Source organism: Rhinatrema bivittatum, chromosome 1, assembly GCF_901001135.1.
Source record: "Rhinatrema bivittatum chromosome 1, aRhiBiv1.1, whole genome shotgun sequence".
Taxonomy (NCBI): domain Eukaryota; kingdom Metazoa; phylum Chordata; class Amphibia; order Gymnophiona; family Rhinatrematidae; genus Rhinatrema; species Rhinatrema bivittatum.
Window position 1 is genome coordinate 778,622,364 of NC_042615.1, and position 20,755 is coordinate 778,643,118.

A 20,755-nucleotide genomic window follows, 5' to 3' on the forward strand; every position below is an offset into this window, starting at 1 on the left:
CCTAGAAGTTTGGTCAGAAAAGCGTATAAAAGGGCAAGTTACAGCGATCGAGAGACACTCTTACAGTATAAACCAAGTAGAGAGCAGAACTGCTTGGTGTGCATCCTTCCACAGAGCACATCAACAACGGCCATTATTTCTACTATAAAAAGACACTGGCATGTATTGGCCCTACACGGTATTTTTTAAGAAGTACCTCTTATAGCCACAAAGAGGGGACGCAATATCCGTGACAATGTAGTCCATTCCCAACACAGAAAGATGACGGTAGAGGCAGTGGGGACCCATAAGAAATGTGGCAAGTGTACAGTGTGTAACACTAATATGGAGGGGACTACGTGGACACATCCAGAATCTGGGTATATTGTACGCAGAAATAAACACAGATTGTGCATCTAAATCGGTGATCTACGTTATTACATGCCCATGCCCCAAGGTATATGTGGGCCGCACAAGCAGAGCGGTGAGACAGAGGATTATAGAACACTGGTCCCGTTTAAATACAGCCACGATAACAGCGCCAATAGTTCCCCACTGTATTGATCAAAATCACAACTTTGATCAGTTGAGATGGACAGTTATAGACAGTTTTGGAGAAGTTGCTGTGAACCGGACCACTTTAAATTACCGGGAACAATCATGGATTTTTAAGTTGAATACAGAACAACTGGTTGGTTTAAATGGTCAACTTGACTGGATGTCTCTGACGTGAAGTGTTGCAATAGGTTAGTTTAGAAAACCAAGGTGACCTTAAATAGGGAAAGATGTAAGAGCTGAAAGTTAACTGCCATTTGGACGTGGAGAGGAGGCTTCAATGCATCGCATTAATATGGACAGCAGTGTACATGCTCAAATTTAAGATTTCGTATGGGTTATAGAAAAAATTAATGAAGGCAGGTTGCCTAAACTTGTACAAGTCGTCATCTTGAAATAAAAATTACCTTTCAAAAAGAAAATATTAGATATCGAACAGTGTGTGGAGAAAAACTGCAAGTTAAGTTAAGTAAATGAAATGTTGGTGGTGTGTATAAAACTAGGAGGCTACTGAGCACAATTTAAAAGTACAAAAACAAAAAAAAAATTTTTTATCATTCAACAAATTTTATTGTCATATTTTTCAATAAAAATTTTTTTAGAAAAAAAAAGGATGGAGGTGGTGAGTTAATGATTAAAAAAAAAGAGTGCTATGGGGCAACGTGGAGAGTGTCCGTTCAGTATGATATGAAACCACCACTCATTCTTAACAAATTTAATGCTATAACAGTTTATTGTAGCAATAAGAACAATTACGGCAATAACATTTGATATATATAGTGTACATTTGCCAGATAAGAAATTGGTTTAAGTGGATAATTGATAAGAGCCTGGGACAGTGATCTTTGATTAATCAAGCAAAAAATAAAGCATGGCCAGAGCCCTCCCCACTCTCAAGCCAGCGTCGAGAGTACCTCATTCCCGATCCACCAGCTTCTTCACTGACTTGTGGTAAGGGAAGGCTTTTGCTGGACCCTGAAGCCCATCCAGGACCGGATCAGCCCCTTCTAGATCAGATTCCTCCTGTGGAACCTTAACCCCAAGCTCAGCAAGAACCTGAGAAATCAACAGTCCCAACTCTTCCTTGCAAAAAAGACGGACCACTTTAGGGTCATCTCCCTCGAAAACCGGAAGTTCAGTGGATTGTCTATAGGATTCTGTCCACTCCTGGTGGAAGGTTAAGGTTCTCTTGCAATCCAAACTGTGCAGTGCTCATTCGCCTTGGCGCGAATGGAGCTTGGGAAAGAATGTTGGCAGGACAATTGACTGGTTAAGATGGAAATTCGTCACTACCTTAGGCAGGAACTTAGAGTGGTCTTGATCACATACCCTATCATAATAAAATTTAGTATAAGGTGGATAAGCCACCAAGGCCTGAAGCTCACTGATCCTGCATGCTGAAGTGACCGCCATCAAAAATATGACCTTCTGGGTCAGGTACTTCAGGTTTCAGGTGCGCAGCGGATCAAAAGGAGCTTTCATCAGCTGAGCTAGCATCACGTTGAGGTCCCAAGACACAGTGGGAGGCCTTAAGGGAGGCTTCAACTGAAGCAAACCCCACATAAAGTGTACAACTATAGGCTATACAGAGATGGGCATACTACCTACACCTAGTTGAACTAACTGTGCTGGTTTTAGGCCAGACTCCGACAGGTGCAGAAGGTAGTCAAGCAGTTTTTGTGTGGGGCAGAAGAAAGGATCTAGGGACTTCTGTTCACACCACACGGAAAACCTTCTCTACTTCAGACCGTAGGACTTTCTAGTGGAAGGCTTTCTACAAGCTAAAGGACCAGAGACACATGTTCGGAATGGTCTAGTGATTGTAGAGTCAGCCTCTCTACATCCAGGCTGTGAGAGACCGGGCCTGGATGTTAGGATGTTGCAGCCTGCTCTGATCCTGCGTGACGAGATCTGGGGAAGTCCCCAGATTGATCGATTCCCGGAGGGACAACTCCCGAAGGAGTGGGAACCAGATCTGTCTTGGCCAATGAGGGGCTATGAGTATCATAGTCCTTTGGCTCTCTCCAAACTTCAGAGTCTTCATTACTAGAGGAAGTGGAGGATACGCATTCAGAATACCCTTGCCCCAAAGGCGTCCAAGGCTGGTTCGCCATCTGACCTGTACAGGGAGCAGAAATGAGTCACCTTCTTGTTGCAGGGGGAAGCGAAGAAGTTTACATCTGGCTGCCCCCATAGGCGGAAGTTCCAATTCGCCACCCTCTAGTCCAGCCACCACTTGTGGCATCTGAAGCTTCAACTCAGTCTGTCCACTATCACGTTCTCCGTTTCAGCCAGATTCATGGCCCAGAGCACCATCCCATGGAATAGAGCTGAGGGTCATACCTCCTGACACAGAAGGTATGACCCTGAGTCTCCCTGCTTGTTGACATACCACATTGCTACTTGGTTGTCTGTCTGCATCAGGACCACTTTGTTGGACAGCCGATCTCTGAAAGCCCATAGCACGTACCTGATCGCTCAGTGCTCCAGAAAGTTGATCTGACATTGTACTTCCTGGGCGGGCCACAGGCCCTGAGTGCAGAAGCCATCTACATGAGCACCCCACCCCAGAGTGGACTCATCCGTGGTAAGAACAATTTGGGTAGGGAGAGTTTGGAAAGATATCCCCTGCTCCAAATTTGGGGGAATCTGTCACCAGGACAAGGAGTCCCGGAGAGATGGAGTGATGCAGATGTGAGCCTGGAGGTGCTGAGTGGCCTGGCGTCACTGCGACCTCAAGGTCCATTGGGCTCTGCGCATGTACAAACTTGCCAAGGGAGTAACATGGACAGTTGCGGCTATGTGGCCCCATAGCCTCAAATTGTGCCGAGTTGACACCTGCTGGCTCTGGTGAATCACCTCTGCTATGGACGCCAAAGTGAGCACCCCGGAGCTCGGCAGAAAGGCTTTTGCCTGAGCCATGTCTAGCAGGGCTCCTATGAAGTCCAACTGAGGTGAAGGGCTGAGATGGGTCTTTGGGTAGTTGATGACGAACCCTAGTGACTCCAACATCTGGATGGTCAAGTGCAGGGACTGATGTGCACCCGCCTGAGAAGTGCTCTTGACCAGCCACTCATCCATTTAAGGGAAAACATGCACACACAGTCTGCAGAGGTGCGCCCCCACCATGGCCAGACACTTTGTAAAGACACATGGGGCCGATACTAGCCCGAACGGCAACACTCTGTACTGGAAGTGCTGTTTTCCCACCACAAATCTGAGATACTTCCTGTGACCTTGGAAAATCTTTATGTGGGTGTACGTATCCTTTAAATAGAGGGAGCATAGCCAGTCCCCTTTTTGCAGGAGAGGAATCAGGGTGCACAGGGAAACTATCTTGAATATTTCATTTTTAGAAACTTTTTCAAAGCCCTCAGGTCTAGGATGGGATAGAGCCCCCCCTGTTCTCTTTGGAATCAGGAAGTACCGAGATTAGAATCCCTGCCCCCTTTGCCTTGGTGGGACAGGCTCGACCAATCTGGCCGTTAAGAGACTAAGAGCTCCCGTAACAGTACCTCCTGATGCACTAGCATCCCCCAAAACAGGCATGGAGGAAAATTTGGCGGACACCCAATAGATTTAATCCATTCTTTTGATGGAGGATGGACAGAACCCACTGGTTGGAGGTTAAACTGGGCCACCAATTCGCAAAAAAACGTAGCCTGCCCCCAGTGTCTCTGGTACGGGCGGCTGGCTTATGCTCCCTATGATCCAGTCAAAACCCCTTCCTGGGATTTGGCTGGGGCGCTGGCTGGGGCTCTGGAGCTCGCTGCTGCCTAGGATGGCCGCAGGAGCTCACCCTTTATGGATAGGCGTGAGGGGCTGGAGGATAGTACTTTCTCTGGCAGTAAAAAGACCTCCTTTGACCCAGCCTCGCAGACCTCCTGGCTGAGGAGGGCGGGTCTGATGCACTGGTAGAGAGATGCTGGAAGGTCTCATGGTGATCCCGTAAACTGGGCCACCTCATCTCTCATCTTGTCTCCAGAGATTCTTTCCTGTACATGGCAGGTCAGTGAGTCTTTCCTGTACCTCCAGTCGGAGATCAGAGGCCCACAGCCATACCATTCTGAGGGTGCTGACTGCCGCTGCAGAGACTATCGCTGTCTCGAAAACATTGTAGGTGGAACATAGCTCATGTTTCCGCACTCCAGGCCCTGACACGCCAGTGACAGAAGAGTATCTTGCTGCTGTTTGCCACCTCCTACACCTGCTTCCAAAGGCTGTGAGACTACTGGGTCATACAGAGCTGGTAGGAAGCAAGGCAGGCAATAAGCATCGCTCAACTAAAAGACCATTCTCCCAAGAATATCTAGCGCTCTGTGATCCTTAATTAAGTTGACTTAGAAAATAGCCACTGCTATTACTAGCAACGGTAACATGGAATAGACTTAGTTTTTGGGTACTTGCCAGGTTCTTATGGCCTGGATTGGCCACTGTTGGAAACAGGATGCTGGGCTTGATGGACCCTTGGTCTGACCCAGTATGGCATGTTCTTATGTTCTTCCGCAGGGGCGCCAAGACATGGGTCCAAGAATGTCTGGCCTTCTTGAGAGCAGATTCGACCACTACCAATTGGTACCAGCTGATGCTTTTCGAATCCAGTAGCCTGTTGGATGAGGTAAACCTGGTCCATCTTTCTATTAACAGGAGGAACCATGAGGGGATGCTCCCAAATCCTCAACAGAAACTCCTTAAAGATTTGTGAACTGGGACTGCCACGATCCCTTTAGGAGCCTCCACAAACTGGAGGATTTCTAGCATCTTGTGCCTGGTATCCTCCTCTGTCATCAACTGAAACGGGATGGATTCCACTATCACCTGCACAAACCCAGGTCAGGTCCTCAGGAGGAGACATCCTTCGCTCCTCAGGAGGAGATGGTTCAGAGGGAGACCCTATGACTCCCGAGGAGCTTCTGCAGTGTCCTCCCCCCAGGGAAAATATGGGGCCTCATCCTCATTGAAATCCATAGGGGACGAGGCCCTAGGTGCTGGCCCAGAGGCCTGGGCACCGGCGGCACTGGTGCTGGCCCGGCAAAGCTGGACAGGGGGCTTCAGGCCACAGTGTCAGCGCCGGCCTCGATGAAGCTTCCTCCTCAGAGGAACCAGCAATGATCACAGCTGCAGCTGTTCCAACAGGGAAAGCATGGGCACTGGTTCCGTCAGTGCCACCAACTCAATGCCCTGCAGCACCCAATTGACTGTCAGCTGGACTCTGTGCTCCAGCTCCTCTCAAAAGTTGCTGATGCCAAAACAGAATGGGAGGCAGAAGGGGTGGCCAGGTCTTCCTTGGAGCCCCGAACTGAATCGGCGACTGACACCAGGACTGGTGGAGACAGTCGCGGACCCCTGGCATTGGAGGATAGGCACTTCTTGTTGCAGGGTTGCTTAGGGGCATCACGGCAAGTGCTGGCGCTGACCCAAGCCTGGCACTGTGCATCAAAGGCGACCAGTGCCAATGCTTCCTCTGCTTCCCTCAATGCTCGGCTGGTCTTTCCCCGGTGCCAAGGTTGAAGACAATGAACCTGATGTCCTCTACCTGAAAGAGTCTGATAGGGCTGCTGGTCCTTTGGCATTGATGCCACAGATGCTGATGGCTTGGACGTTTTCACCCTGAAGAACTTCTCCATCTTGTTAAGGCAAGCGTGACGTCCCTTTGGGGTCATTTGGTTGCACAGGCAGCACCCCTGGACATCATGCGATGCCCCTAGGCACAGAATGCACACATCGTGCGGGTCCGTGATGGACATAGTCCTCGGGCAATGAGGATACAGACGAAAACCTAATGAGACCATGATGACACAAACTGAGGGGCAAAAAATCGACAACAGAGGCGGCGGGCAACTGACCAGGGCATCGCTATGTAGAGACCTGCCGAAAAACCTAAGATACAGGGGAACCGAAAGGGACCAGCACCCGGCAAAAACCCTGAAAACGATCGGTGGAAAATTTTCCAAACACTTTTTCAAAGAAAAGGAACACAAGCTCAGTAACTGTGAGGCAAACACTCCTTGGATAAGAAAAAAACGATTGAAGAGGGACCCTGCGTAGACTCATGATATAGGGCATGTTCAGTGTACCCTGTCAAAGTTCTGGAAACTTTGAATACATTTTCCATGATGGGATCCATCTGATGATGTCACCCATGTGTGAGGACTATCGTCCTGCTTGTCCTAGGAGAATATCATAATCTCTCTGTTTCGCTCCAAGTTGAGACTGCACCTTTAGTACTGTGTGCAATTCTGGTTGCCACATCTCAAAAAATATATAGTTGCACTGAAAAAGATACAGAGAAGGGTGACCAAAATGATAAAGGGAATGGAACTTCTCCCCTATGAGAAAAGGCTAAAGAAGTTAGGGCTACTCAGTTTGGAGAAGAGACGGCTGAGATGGTTTATGATAGAAGTCTATAAAAACATGAGGACTAGAATAGGTATATGTGAATCGGTAATTTACTCTTTCAGATAATAGAAGGACTAGGGTGAACTCCATGAAGTTAGCAAGCAACACATTTAAAACAATTTGGAGAAAAATGTTTTTCACTCAATGCATAACTAAGCTCTGGAATTCATTGCCAGAGGATTTAATTAAGGCAATTAGCATAGCTGGGTTTAAAAAAAGATTTGGACATGTTCCTGGAGAAGTTCATAAACTGCTATTAATCAAGTTGACTTAGGGAACAGCCATACTTATTGGCATTAGTAGCATGGAATTTATTTACTGTGGACAAGTTACTTGTATCCTGGATTGGCCAATGTTGGATACAGAATGCTGGGCTTGATGGACCCTTGGTCTGACCCAGTATGGTAATTTCTTATATTCTTAGGACTTCTATTTTTAGATGTTTATTTTCCAGCTAATTAGAGGTTCCTCGAGGCTACTGAAAAATCATTGTTTTCACAGTTTAGGTAATTATTGCTGGGTATCTTCTGCAGCTGAATCAAATACATGCATTTTTGAAACACAAAAGATATTGCCATAAGAAAACAATACTGACACACTACCCTCCCAAGTATTATCAGAACTCTTTCCCCGCCACATACCACCAACCCCAGGCTTACTATTCTTGCCTCCCCACCAGCTTGTCCTCAATTTTCTCCCCACCCCCTGCTTATTCTGTCTTCTTTCCATCAGTTCAGATGCTGGTCATTAACAGCAGTGCAGTGGAGCCGTGGGGGAAGGAGGAGGAGAATGGAGATCCATAAACTGATAAAAACTTGTGCAGTTGAGGAGTCAACAATAAAAGGCACATAAACAAGAGTGGAAGATCCAAGGCAGGCAAGTGGAGCGGTGACAGAGTACTAAGAGCAGTGGTCATTTGCTAGTGTTTGTCCAATAAACCCCCTATTTTATTTTTGCCTTGGGGCGTTTTATCAGTGTTTGTTTATTGGCAGGATACTTGGGATTAGTGCAACTCCAGCAAATATTTTGTATTCAATGGTGGGTTGTTGATTAGATATGGTGGGGAGAGGGGTGAAGCTATTGTGCATTCTTTGATTGTTATTGGTTTTGGACAGTCTTTCTAGATTGGGAAGGCAGTCTAGAAGACTTTTAAAATAAATAAAACCTAAAAATAGAAACCCTACTTATATTCAAAAGTAACCTGTAATGTAATTTACAAAAACTTACAGAACACCTAAGATAAAAGACAAAGATAGCAAAAATGCATGAAAACAGAAATGGCAGAAGCTCTTGGGATTTTGTACAAATCTTTAACATGTGCAAAAACAGAATATTTCACCAGCAATAATTTAGTGGTCTTGTGCAAGACCGCCTGTGTATGTCTCATAATGCATCATGGATAGTTATGTAGAAAGGATTGGGATGTCAGAAACCTTTGGAAGATTATGCACTAGGAAAATAAATATGGGCAATTCGAACAAAACTGAAAAAAATGTAATACAATAAAAGCCAAAATGTTGCGCATTTCATGGCTTATTAAGTTGGTCAAAATAAAGGTTTCCTACTAAACATTAAGTTAAGCCTGCAGGATAAGCTTTGGCGCATCAGGATATTCTGCGTGGTTTTGAAGCCGATTCAGGCCAACTGTATATTTCTGGTAGGAAAGAGTCATAATCCGTGCACCAGACCTTAGATCGTATGTACTCATTCTTGTTGAGAGGCTCTGGGTAGTGGAAAGCCATGTTATGTGAATACACAAATTCCATGACCTGAAAACAAAAAAAAGACATTTACGGTTTTGCCAGCTACTGTACATTTTTGGTATAGTAAAAATCAGCAATGTGATGTGCTAAAAGTGGGGGTGAAAAGGTGGCCTTCCCTTTTGGACTGGACAGCCCAGGGGATGCTTAAAAGTTCCATTTAAACACAAAACACACTGTTCATGTTTCCCACTGTTCCCAGTTGTGGGTTTCTTTATAAAACCTTTTGGTGGGAGTGCAACATGCTGTTTTTATTCTACACATATTTCTCCATCCTTTCTCCTGTGTTCCAAATGTTCTTCTGAATTTCTAAAATAATCCTAATAAAACAGTCATTTTACAACTCACAAAAATAGATTTAAAGGTGAATATAAAAGCTCTGCACACACATTAATTAGGGGATGCGAGAATAAGTCAGGCTAACGCACGCTGAACATATTATAAAAACGCCCAGTTGCACGCGTAAATGCCATAGCGTACACATCTTGAAACTTTTCAAAAAAGGGTGGGGAAGGGCAGAGCAGGGAATGGGCGTGTTGGTGCTTGGCCAAGAAATGCGCATGTAAATATTTATGCACCTTTGCACACACCAAGGACCGCAGTCACAAAACTTTACTTCTGCTATGGATGACATGTAAGCTATAAAAGAAAAAGACAGAGAAACTACTACTTACCTGATAATTTCCTTTCCTCTAGTGAGGCCAGACCAATTCCCACCAATGTGTTACGCATCTCTACCAGCAGATGGAGATGGAGCAAAAGCAGATGTCACATATTTACTCCCATTCCGACATCAGCCTGCCAGTATTCTCTGGAAAAGCCAAACTATGGACAAACTGATTAAATTTGAACATTTAACAATCAACCACTTGTGCTTCCAAACCCAACGGGAACACTGAACTCAGCCAAAAGAAATAATGTTCACTAAACTAAGGGGCTAGATAAGACACTTACCAGTCTTCAATAAAGAGCAGGAATCACACTCTGTAAAGTTTGTACTGAAGAGGCTAACCAAAACAGAAACATCAGCAGCATAGAGCAGGTTGTGAATTGGCCTGCCCTCATTAGAGCAAAGGAAATTATCAGGTATGTAGTAATTTCTCCTCCTTCTGCATTCAGTCAGGCTAATCCCCTCCAGCGGGATGTACTAAAGCTAATTCCAAAGAGGGTGGGAGGCTGCCAGCGGTCCAGTTAATACCACCCACATGAACAAGGCATCCTCCCCTAGCTTGAACATCCAAGTGATATTGCTTGGAAAAGGTGTGCAAAGATGACCACATCGCTGCTCGGCAAATCTTGGAGAGCGACAAACAAAAGTTCCACCCACGATACTGCTTGAGCTGTCGTGGAATGCGGTCTAATCTATTTCGGCAAAGCAACCTCAGCAGCCACTTAGGCGGCCAAAATGACTTCTTTAACCTAACAGGCTATCATTGCTGGTGCTCCCTGCTTACTGCCACTATGGAGCACAAACAGGCAATCCGACTTCCAGACAGATTTAGTCACTTTAAGTACCGCAGCAGATGTCGCTTGACGTCCAAAGAACGCATAAGACAATACTCACTTTCATCTCTGTCCCTGTTCAAGGTGGGCAGGGAAATGAACTGATTTAAATGAAACTCCAAAACCACTTTTGGCAAAAATGAGGGCACAGTCTGAAGCTATACCGCTCCCAGAGTCATACAAGACAAGGCTTACAGCAAGAAAGAGCCTTCAGCTCGGCGACTCAACATGCCAGACAGACTGCTATCAGGAATCTGTCTTCAAGGTAAGCAGCCACAAGGAAAGAGCACGCAGCTGACAAAAGATCAGACCTGCCAAGAATTCCAGGACCAAACCAAGGTCCCACAGAGGCACCGAAAGCTGCAAAGGGGGGATGAAGATGCTTAATTGCCTTCAAGAAACAGGACACGTCTGGATGGGAAGACTCGCCCCCTATAACAAGCAAGGGCTGCAACTTGAACCTTTAAGGTGTTAAAAGCCAAGCCCTTATGCAAGCCATCCTGTAAGAATTCCAAAGTTAAAGGAATATCCACCTTAAGAGGTACACCAGGCCTTGAAAACTCTTCAAACCCTAACAGAGGCTAGAGAAGTAGAAAATTTCCTGGCTCGAAGTAAGGTAGGAATCGCAGCAGATGAATAACCCTGCTTCAACAACTGAGCCCTTTCAATGGCCAAACCATAAGATAAAATTGACCAGGATCCTCACGTAGAATAGATCCCTGCTGCAACAGATCCCTCAGAGACGGTAGTCCGAGTGCCTGCCCACCAGCAGTCTCTGTAGATCGGCATATCATGGCCTCCAAGACCAATCTGGAGACACTAAAAGGAGGGTGTCGGTTTGACTTGCAATCTTCCCAATGATCCTGTCTATCAAAGGCCAGAGCGGGAATGCATACAGCAGGACTCCACGTGGCCACTCCTGAATGAGAGTATCGATGCCCAACGCTTTTGTGTCCTGCTTGCAACTGAAAAAGCATGGAACCTTCGCGTTGTTGAAGGTTGCCACCAGGTCTAGATCCGGTTGGCCCTAGAAGTTCACAAAGAGCTAAAAGGCTTTGCCCGCCAGCTCCCATTCTCCTGGGTCCAAGTTTCTCTTGCTGAGGAAGTCAGTTCTGATATTGTCCTTTCCGGCAATGTGAGAGGCGGATATGCCTAGAAGATGTTCTGCCCACACCATGAGAGCATCTATTTCTTCTGATAACTGTTGACTCTTGGTTCCACCCTAATGATTGATGTAAGCCACCATCGTCGCATTGTCTGACATTATTCGGATTGCCCAAGCCTCTAGATCAGAGCTTTCCAAACTTTTCATGTTGGTGACACACTTTTTAGACAAACATAATTTCGGGACACAGTAATTCAGTCTACTAGCAAACCAGAGGTTAAAGGTTAAACGAACGAAATGTATTTCGACAATTTATGTATGTTTCCTTAAATATATACATAATAAAATGTTTCACGACACAACCTATCTTGTGAAAACTTTTCATTTATATTAAAAATATATAATATTCCAAGATTAATGTTATTGTTATAATTATGAATAACAATAATAAAACAAAGTTATTGTGTTATTCAATTTACCTCTTTAATGAGATATATGAGCTTGATGGGATGAACACAGCTTTTGAATATTTGGTGTTAATAAGAAAGTCCAAAGGGTCTTCTGCGTAATTTTAAAAAGCTGGCCAGTTTCACACTATATAATTATTTGATAGTCTCATTCAACTAATTCTATATGGCTATGAGAGTGAAGTCTGGAATTTATAGGAAGGGACAGAATGTCAATATAAATCCTGCACCTCCAGTTCTGTAACTCTGTGCATCCACTGAAATTCCCCCAAACAATGGAGCTTGGATGTTTCCCTTACAGCTCATCATACTAAAAGATATTTTCAAATTCTGGTGTCACTTCACAGTAACAGCAGCACAAACACCTTCCACTGCCAGACACATTGTGAACTAACACAAAACCTCGCAAAAAAGACACTCAAAATCTATACTGCACAATAATAACCCTATCTGTGAAAAAGCAAGGGTAAATATTACACTGGGTCCTAGAATACCAATACACCACCTACTGAGGAAACAAAACAAACCAGATTGCTATAGATCCCTATGCTAGCAGAATCTCTCATCATGATCACACACACAGAGCAGAGACAGACCCTCACCAAATACAGAATACAAAATAAAGGAGCACAAATTAGACAAAAACTGAAATGGAAACCCCAAGAAGCCAGACTCTGTGTATTAACAATGGAAAAACAGAACCACCATTCCTCATAAGACAAATAAAATCAAGAAACATAAAGCATCAGTTATAATAGTAAAACCATACTAATAAAAGAATATTTTAAAACTACTGATAAATAGAATTTCTATTAATTAAAATCATATACATTTTTTACAATTTCCCAAACACCAATAAAATATTTCAAAACAGCACATATATCAAATAACACCCAATAATTAAAACTAATAAGGATTTTAAAAAGCCCCTGCTGTCCATACATGGGAGCTCTTGATTTCCAGTCACCTTGATATTGTCAAGGATTAGGAGGTTATCCTCTCTCTCTCATACATACTCACATGTCCATTCTCTCTCACACATACACTGTCACATACATACACATTCATGCTCTTATACCCACCATAACCTCTCGCTCTCACAGACACTGACACACTCTCAGGCTCTAAGACACTCTCTCCCCCTCCACATACCCGCCCCACACAAACTCTTACTCCCCTGGATTTTCTCATACACACTCATGCTCTCACTCTCTCTGGCTCCCTCACATACACACAAACACACCCACCCAGGCAAGTTCCCAATCATTCTCACACAAACACACACACCCAGGCAAGCTCCCAGTCATTCTCACACCACTCCCTCACCATTCCCCAGGCATGCACATATTCATTCTCACACAAACAGACCCCCAGGCAGGCACCAATTCATTCTCACACACACACATACACCACACACAGGCAGGCACCTATTCTCACACATACAAACCCCAGGAAGTCACCCATACATTCTCATACACAGACACACCCTCAGGCAGGCACCCATGCATTCACACACATACACCCCCAGGCAGACTCCCATTCATACACATGCACACTAAAGGCAGACCCCCTCTCTTTCTTTTGCCAGCAACCTCAGAGCCTCTCTCATTCCTCTGCTGCCACTGGCACTGATGCCGCATGGCTATTTGGGAGGCGCTAATTGCTGCTATTGGCACTTAAGCCCATTCTGCTGCCTCCTCTGTGCAGGCCCCATGGGTTTCCACTTCCTCCATGTTGATCTCATACATTGTGAGATCCGCATAGAGAAAGTGCTACTCTTGCACATTACCAAAGATTACATGTACCAATCAGTAAAAAGTAATTTATTTTTTTTTTACCTTTGCTGTCTGATCTTAGTTTTCTAATCAGTTGGTCACAGGTTTTTTTTGTTCCACCTCCCCTTTCTTATTTTTTTGCCAATTCCTTTCATATTGTCTTTTTTTTCTATTTCTTTTCTCTCCATCTATCTTCTTCCCTCAAACATACAGTCAGGTTCTCATTCTCACATGCTTTCTCTCTCACACACACACATAAGCTCTCACTCTCACATGCTCTCTCTCATACAATCATTCATACACAGTCTCTCTCTTGCACATGCTGTCTGACTCACACACCCAGGCTCTCTCTCACTCCCACATGCTGTCTTGCTCAAGCACAGACTCTCACTGTCACATGCTCTCTCATACAATCATTCATACAGTCTCTCTCTTGCACATGCTGTCTGACTCTCACACACCCAGGCTCTCTCTCACTCCCACATGCTGTCTTGCTCAAGCACAGGCTCTCACTGTCACATGCTCTCTCTCATACAATCATTCATACACACAGGTTCTCACTGTCACATGCTGTCTCTCTCACACACACACAGACTCTCACATGCTGTCTCTGCAAACATTCAGGTCTTCACTCCCACACACAATCTCTCAACTCATCTCATACACACACTCTACAGGCCCTCAGCCTCTCTCTTACCTCTGGGCCTCCTCTACACGGGTCGCTGCAGGATGGGCTCTGCAGTGGCCCTGATCTTTGCGGGCCGATCCGCGGCAGTGGCGGTCCTGATCTTCTCGGGCCAATCCGCGGTGGGGACCCTGCTACCGGGCCTCCTCCTCTTCTCAGCCCGCTGCTCCTTTTCTGCACGCGGCTGATGCTCCTCCTCCTTCCTGCCCATGCGGCTCCGGCAACATTTTTCTTTCGGGGCCGCATGGGCAGGACCAAGGAGGAGCATCTGCACGTTTACACGTGACCTTTTTCTTTGGGCTGTGGTGACGTGGCTCCACCACTGCCCTGCCGATCTTCCTGCTGTGTGTCTCGGCACAGACAAGTGATACTTTACTACTCAGCCGCCAGTGGGATGAGGTCCACTGGCGGCCGCATTGGCTCCCACTTGCTCTGCCCCATCACGTGCACCGGGCTTGCGCGACACACCGGCACACTGCAGACGACACACTAAAGTGTCGCGACACACACTTTAGAAAGCTGTGCTCTAGATGCTCAGCGAACTGCAAGCATGCTAACTGAACCACCCTTGCTTCCAATCAATTGATACTCCACCGCTACTTCTCTGCATTCCAGCAACCTTGCACCATCAACTCATGACAGTGAGCCCGCCCAATCCAGAAGGCTCGCATCTGTCATGAGCACCAACTAATCCAGCGTCTCCAGGGAAACTCCCTTCCTGAGATGATCTACTTGTAACCACCAGTGCAACTGAGACCTCACCTTCAATGGTAGGAGCAGCCTCACTGCATAGTCCTGTGACTGCAGGATCCATCAGGAAAGCAACACACATTGAAGAGGTTGTTTATGTGCCCTTGCAGATAAGACTCATAGATAAGACCACACGATCAGGCGATTAGTGTTCATCAGGATTCAAACTCAAGCCATCAATCTTTGGATTCGAGTCTCTGGCAGAAATACTCTGCCCTGCTTTGTATCGAAGCAAACTCTGAGATACTGCAGAGTCTGAGCCAGCTGCAAATTGCTCTTGGCCAGATTCATCACCCAGCCTAGCTCCTGTAGTAATGAAGCTTGCGAGAAACCCAAAGACTTTCTTCCACGCTCTTGGCTTGAATCAATCAACTAATCGTCCCGATAGGGGTGAACCAAAATGCCTTCTTTGCATAAGGCTGCTGCTACCACCAAGAGAATTATTTTCCTCGGTAAAGAAAATCATAGACCCCAGTTCAGTTCCGTCTACTCTACCACCCACGCCCCTGGGATGAATATCACTGAGACATTCACATCATACTTTAGTAATAAGATGGCAACCATAAACAGTACTTTCAATAACTCCCCTACTAATGATGCCGATGACTTGAACGCTGATGATCCAATCTGGGAACGCTTCAATAAAATCTCAACATCTGATACCACCGAGATTATCAATAACATGAAACCATCATTTAATCCTCTTCACCCATGTCATACCGCATTACTCAAACTGATTAAACTTGACATCGCTCCTTTTATCACTAACTTCATTAATTCTTCTCGACAACATGGTATCATTCCTGACCTACTAAAAGAAGCCTCAGTCTGGCCCACAATAAAAAAAATCATCAGCTCACCCAACTCTTATCTCCAACTACTGTCCAATTTCCTCTCTTTCATTCATGGCTAAAAGCCTAGAAACAGCAGTTCTTCACCAATTGTGCAATTTTACTGACTCTGATATCATCCTTAATATCAATTCGCATTTAGGAAACATCATAGTGCTGAACTACTGTTACTTTGCTCGGTAAGATGAGGATTTGACGAGGCTTCAGCTTTCCTTCTATATCTCCTCAGTATATGACACAGTTAAACCATCTCATCTTACTTTCTGGATTGCGCTCCCTTGGTATAACTGGATCGGTTCTATCATGGTAATCTTCATATCTCAACAACAAATTCAGACTGATTCCTCTACCTCTTCCGTGATGTCACTTAACTCTGGGGTACCCCAAGGGTCTGCTCTCTCCACTGCCTTATTTAACTTCTATTTAACACCATTATGCCACACCCTTGCTGGCCTTGGAGTTCACTTTAAGAATTATGCTGATGATATCCAATTCTTCTTCCCTCTGAAGGACACATGGGCCCTTACTGAATCATTCCTTACCCACTGTCTCATAACCATCCAAAAATGGCTCTAATGCAATAAACTAGCTCTCAACATATCTAAAACAGAAATCATTGTCCTATTATGCTCTCCTATTGAAAACATACCCAACAATTTCTTATTTGATACTCATTCCATCACTGTCTCCCAATCAGTACTTAACCTCAGTGTCACCACTGACCCTTCTCTCTCACTGCGTGACCATATAAGAACCATTACCAACTTATCCTTCTAAAAGTTATGTCTGCTCCATCACCTCAAGCCCCTTCTTGAATACTCCGATTTCCGGTATGTCCTTCAATCTCTATTATTCTCTGGTACTGATTATTGTAACTCTCTCCTAATAGGTCTCCCACTATTTTCTATCCATCCACAGCAGATGGTACAAAACTCATCAGCAAGACTTCTAACTGGCACTCCCATCCATGAACACATCATCCTTGTCCTTGAAACGTTGCACTGGCTCCCAACAGCCTTTGCAATGTAGCTTCCTCTTCTGGGGGGAGTTGCATGAAGATATCATAAAAGCATCCAGAGGAATGCAAAGAAATTCTAGAACATATCTGTCCCAAACCACTTCGAGGACCCATTGATCCAAAGTAATCTGGACTCACTTGTGTTAAAAACGAGATAGGTGCCCACTTATCTCCTGCAGCAACAGGTGAACCTGCAAATCTTTATTGAGAAGATCGAGGGGCTCCACTTCCAGAGAGTTTGCATCCTTTCGAGGCTTTCAGTGGTGAATGGACTGAGATCTGCAGAAGAGACAGGATCTCCAGAAAGAATTTCCTCTATAAGGCCGAAAATCCCTGTAGTCTCGAGAGCGACCATGTGCCCGAAAGGTCCGGGAAACTGGCTTCTTGTTCTCTGGCAGGACCTGGGTTTCCCCCATTTATTTGCAATTTTCTCCAATTCACTGCCAAAGAAAAGCGAACCCTTGAAGGGCAGTTTGGTTACATTGGACTTTGAAATGGTATCTGCTGACCAGTTGCGCAGCCACAGCTGTCAGGCTGCTATAACAGAAGCAACTCCTCAGGTGGCTGTGCAAACCAGGTCATAATCTGCATCAGCTAAGAAGGCAGCCCCCGGTTCTAACATAAGTCCACTATCAGAAACTGTGCTGCCAGATTCTTGAGAAAGACGCAAGGTAGCTTGAGCTATCAGGGCACAACAAGGAGCAATTTGCAAGTTCATCACCACTGCCTCAAAGGCTTGCTTTAGGATAGCCTCAAATCTCCTATCCTGAGCATCCTCAAGAGCTGCAACTCTTTTTACTGGGATGGTGGTTCATTTCATGATAGAACACACCAAAGCATCTGCCTTAGGGAAATGCAACTGCTCTCTGGCCTGCAGATCCCAGGGGTATAAACCCGCTATGGCGTGCCCCCAATTTAAAGGACACCTCTAGCGCACTCCATTCTAGATCAATCAACTCCTGATTTGCATCCAGGAGGTGAAAGAAATATGAAGGCTTGTATAGGGTGACTAAAATGGGGTCCTTCATCTGCACCCCTGAGGAGTCACCCCCAGCCACTCCGAAGGTCTTTAAAGTCTGAGAGATCAGGCTCAACTACTCATCTCTATGAAAAAAATGAAGAGTTCTACATGGCTCCAAATCTGAGGGAATCTCCCATTCCTAAATGGGAGAGCCACCACCATCATCAGTGACATCTTGATTCACATGGATTCAAACCTTTGTCAGGCCACGCTGTGCAACGGTATGTGACCGTGGTGGCAGACACAGGAGAACTCTGAGTACATGGACCTAAACTATTAGGTATTGTCGACTCAGACGAGCGCCCCTGTAGAAAGGTCTGTAATCTCTGGAAGAATTCCACCCAGGAAAAGGACGACTACTCCATTCCAGGCCCAAACCTGCCATCCTGAGAGCGAATCTCCCTTGAAGACGGCCAGTGGTTCAACCGAAGGAAGGGACACCTGTGTTGTGTTAGCCTCAGTCCCACTCCCCTCAGACTGAGGAGATGGACCATAGTTGGCAAAATCAGAAGGCGACTAATCCCCACGAGCATCCAGGCAGCACTGACACAGCCTTGTAGAAAGCTAAGGCTGTATCATCCTGATGTGGCATGCAGCACAAATAGATAAGCACTTAGACTTCTTTGCTATAATGCGCTCACACAGAGGTATAAGCATGCCCCCAGCTAGATGCACAAAATGTGCATCCAAGTACCTGCACGTAAAAAACGCACCCAAACTGGGCGCACAAAAAAACGTGCATCCAGGTACACACGTTTACTATGTTCGCCCAAGCTAGGTGAGCAAAATGTACATCCAGAAAGGACGCTCAACCTGGATGCATAGAATATGCAACCAAAAGAACTGCTCAGACACACACATACACGCGCCCAAAAGGAGACGCGGAGGTGGACATAAGAACATGCCATACTGGGTCAGACCAAGGGTCCATCAAGCCCAGCATCCTGTCTCCAACAGTGGCCAATCCAGGCCATAAGAACCTGGGAAGTATCCAAAAACTAAGTCTATCCCATGTTACTGTTGCTAGTAATAGCAGTGGCTATTTTCTAAGTCAACTTCATTAATAGGTAATGGACTTCTCCAAGAACGTATCCAATCCTTTTTTAAACTCAGCTACACTTAGGTGCATTAACCACATCCCCTGGCAACAAATTCCAGCATTTACTTGTGCGTTGAGTGAAAAAGAACTTTCTCCGATTAGTTTTAAATGTGCCACATGCTAACTTCATGGAGTGCCTCCTAGTCCTTCTATTATCCAAAAGAGTAAATAACTGATTCACATTTACCCATTCTAGACTTCTCATGATTTTAAACACCTCTATCATATCCCCCCTCAGCCATCTCTTTTCCAAGCTGAACAGTCCTAACCTCTTTAGTCTTTTCTCATAGGGGAGCTGTTCCATTCCCTTTATCATTTTGGCCGCCCTTCTTTGTACTTTCTCCATCGCAACTATTTCTTTTTTGAGATGCGGCAACCAGAATTGTACACAGTATTCAAGGTGCTGTCTCACCATGGAGTGATAAAGAGGCATTATGACATTTTCCATTTTATTCACCATTCCCTTTCTAAATAATTCCCAATATTCTGTTTGCTTTTTTCACTGCCACAGCACACTGAACCGACAATTTCAATGTGTTATCCACTTAGATCTCTTTCTTGGATGGTAGCTCCTAATATGGAACCTAACATTGTGTAACTATAGCATGGGTTATTTTTCCCTATATGCATCACCTTGCACTTATCCACATTAAATTTTATCTGCCATTTGGATGCAAAATTTTCCAATCTCACAAGGTCTTCCTGCAATTTATCACAATCCACTTGTGATTTAACTACTCTGAATAATTTAGTATCATCTGCAAATCTGATTACCTCACTCATCGCAATCCTTTCCAGATCATTTATAAATATATTGAAAAGCACATGTCCCAATACATGTGCTTTTCAATACACTACATCTACAGATCCTTGAGGCACTCCAGTGCCCACTCCCCTCCACTGAGAAAATTGTCCATTTAATCCTACTCTCTGTTTCCTGTCTTTTAGCCAATTTGTAATCCATGAAAGGACATTGCCACCTATCCCATGACTTTTCCTTTTCCTAGAAGCCTCTCATGAGGAATTTTGTCAAATGCCTTCTGAAAATGCAAATACACTACATCTACCGGTTCACCTTTATCTACATGTTTATTAACTCCTTCAAAAATGTGAAGCTGATTTGTGAGGCAAGACTTGCTTTGGGTAAAGCCATGCTGACTTTGTTCCATTAAACTATGTCTTTCTATATGTTTTGTGATTTTGATATTTAAAACTCTTTCCACTATTTTTCCTGGCACTGAAGTCAGGCTAACTGGTCTGTAGTTTCCCGGATCACCCCTGGAGCCATTTTTAAATATTGGGGTTACATCAGCCACCCTCCAGTTTTCAGATACAATGGATGATTTTAATGATAGATTACAAATTTTTCTAATAGATCTGAAAGTTCATTTTTTAGTTCCTTCAGAACCCTGGGGTGTATATCAGCCAATCCAGGTGATTTACTACTGTTCAGTTTGTCAATCAGGCCTACCACATCTTCTAGGTTCATCGTGATTTGGTTCAGTCCTTCTGAATCATTACCCATGAAAACCTTCTCCGGAACAGGTATCTCCCCAACATCCTCTTCATTAAACACCGAAGCAAAGAAATAGTTTAATCTTTCCGCGATGACCTTAACTTCTCTAAGTGCCCCTTTAACCCCACAATCATGTAACAGTCAAACTGACTCCCTCACAGGCTTTCTGCTTCGGATATATTTTTTTAAAGTTTTTACTGCGTGTTTTGCCTCTACAGCCAACTTCAACTTCTTTTCAAATTCTCTCTTAGCCTATCTTATCAATGTCTTAC

At 44.9% G+C, this 20,755-nt stretch overlaps 1 protein-coding gene across 2 annotated transcripts in view; it reads right to left on the reverse strand.

The window, feature by feature from the left end:
• Positions 1-8,227: 8,227 nt before the first annotated feature.
• The window catches only part of ME2 (malic enzyme 2), a 252,101-nt gene continuing 239,573 nt past the window's right edge, over positions 8,228-20,755 (reverse strand). For both annotated transcript variants that reach the window (XM_029580037.1, XM_029580031.1), the window contains one exon: positions 8,228-8,702. In XM_029580037.1, the coding sequence (XP_029435897.1) occupies positions 8,538-8,702 (165 nt within the window). In that variant the 3' untranslated portion in view covers positions 8,228-8,537. The remainder of the gene's footprint in view (positions 8,703-20,755) is intronic.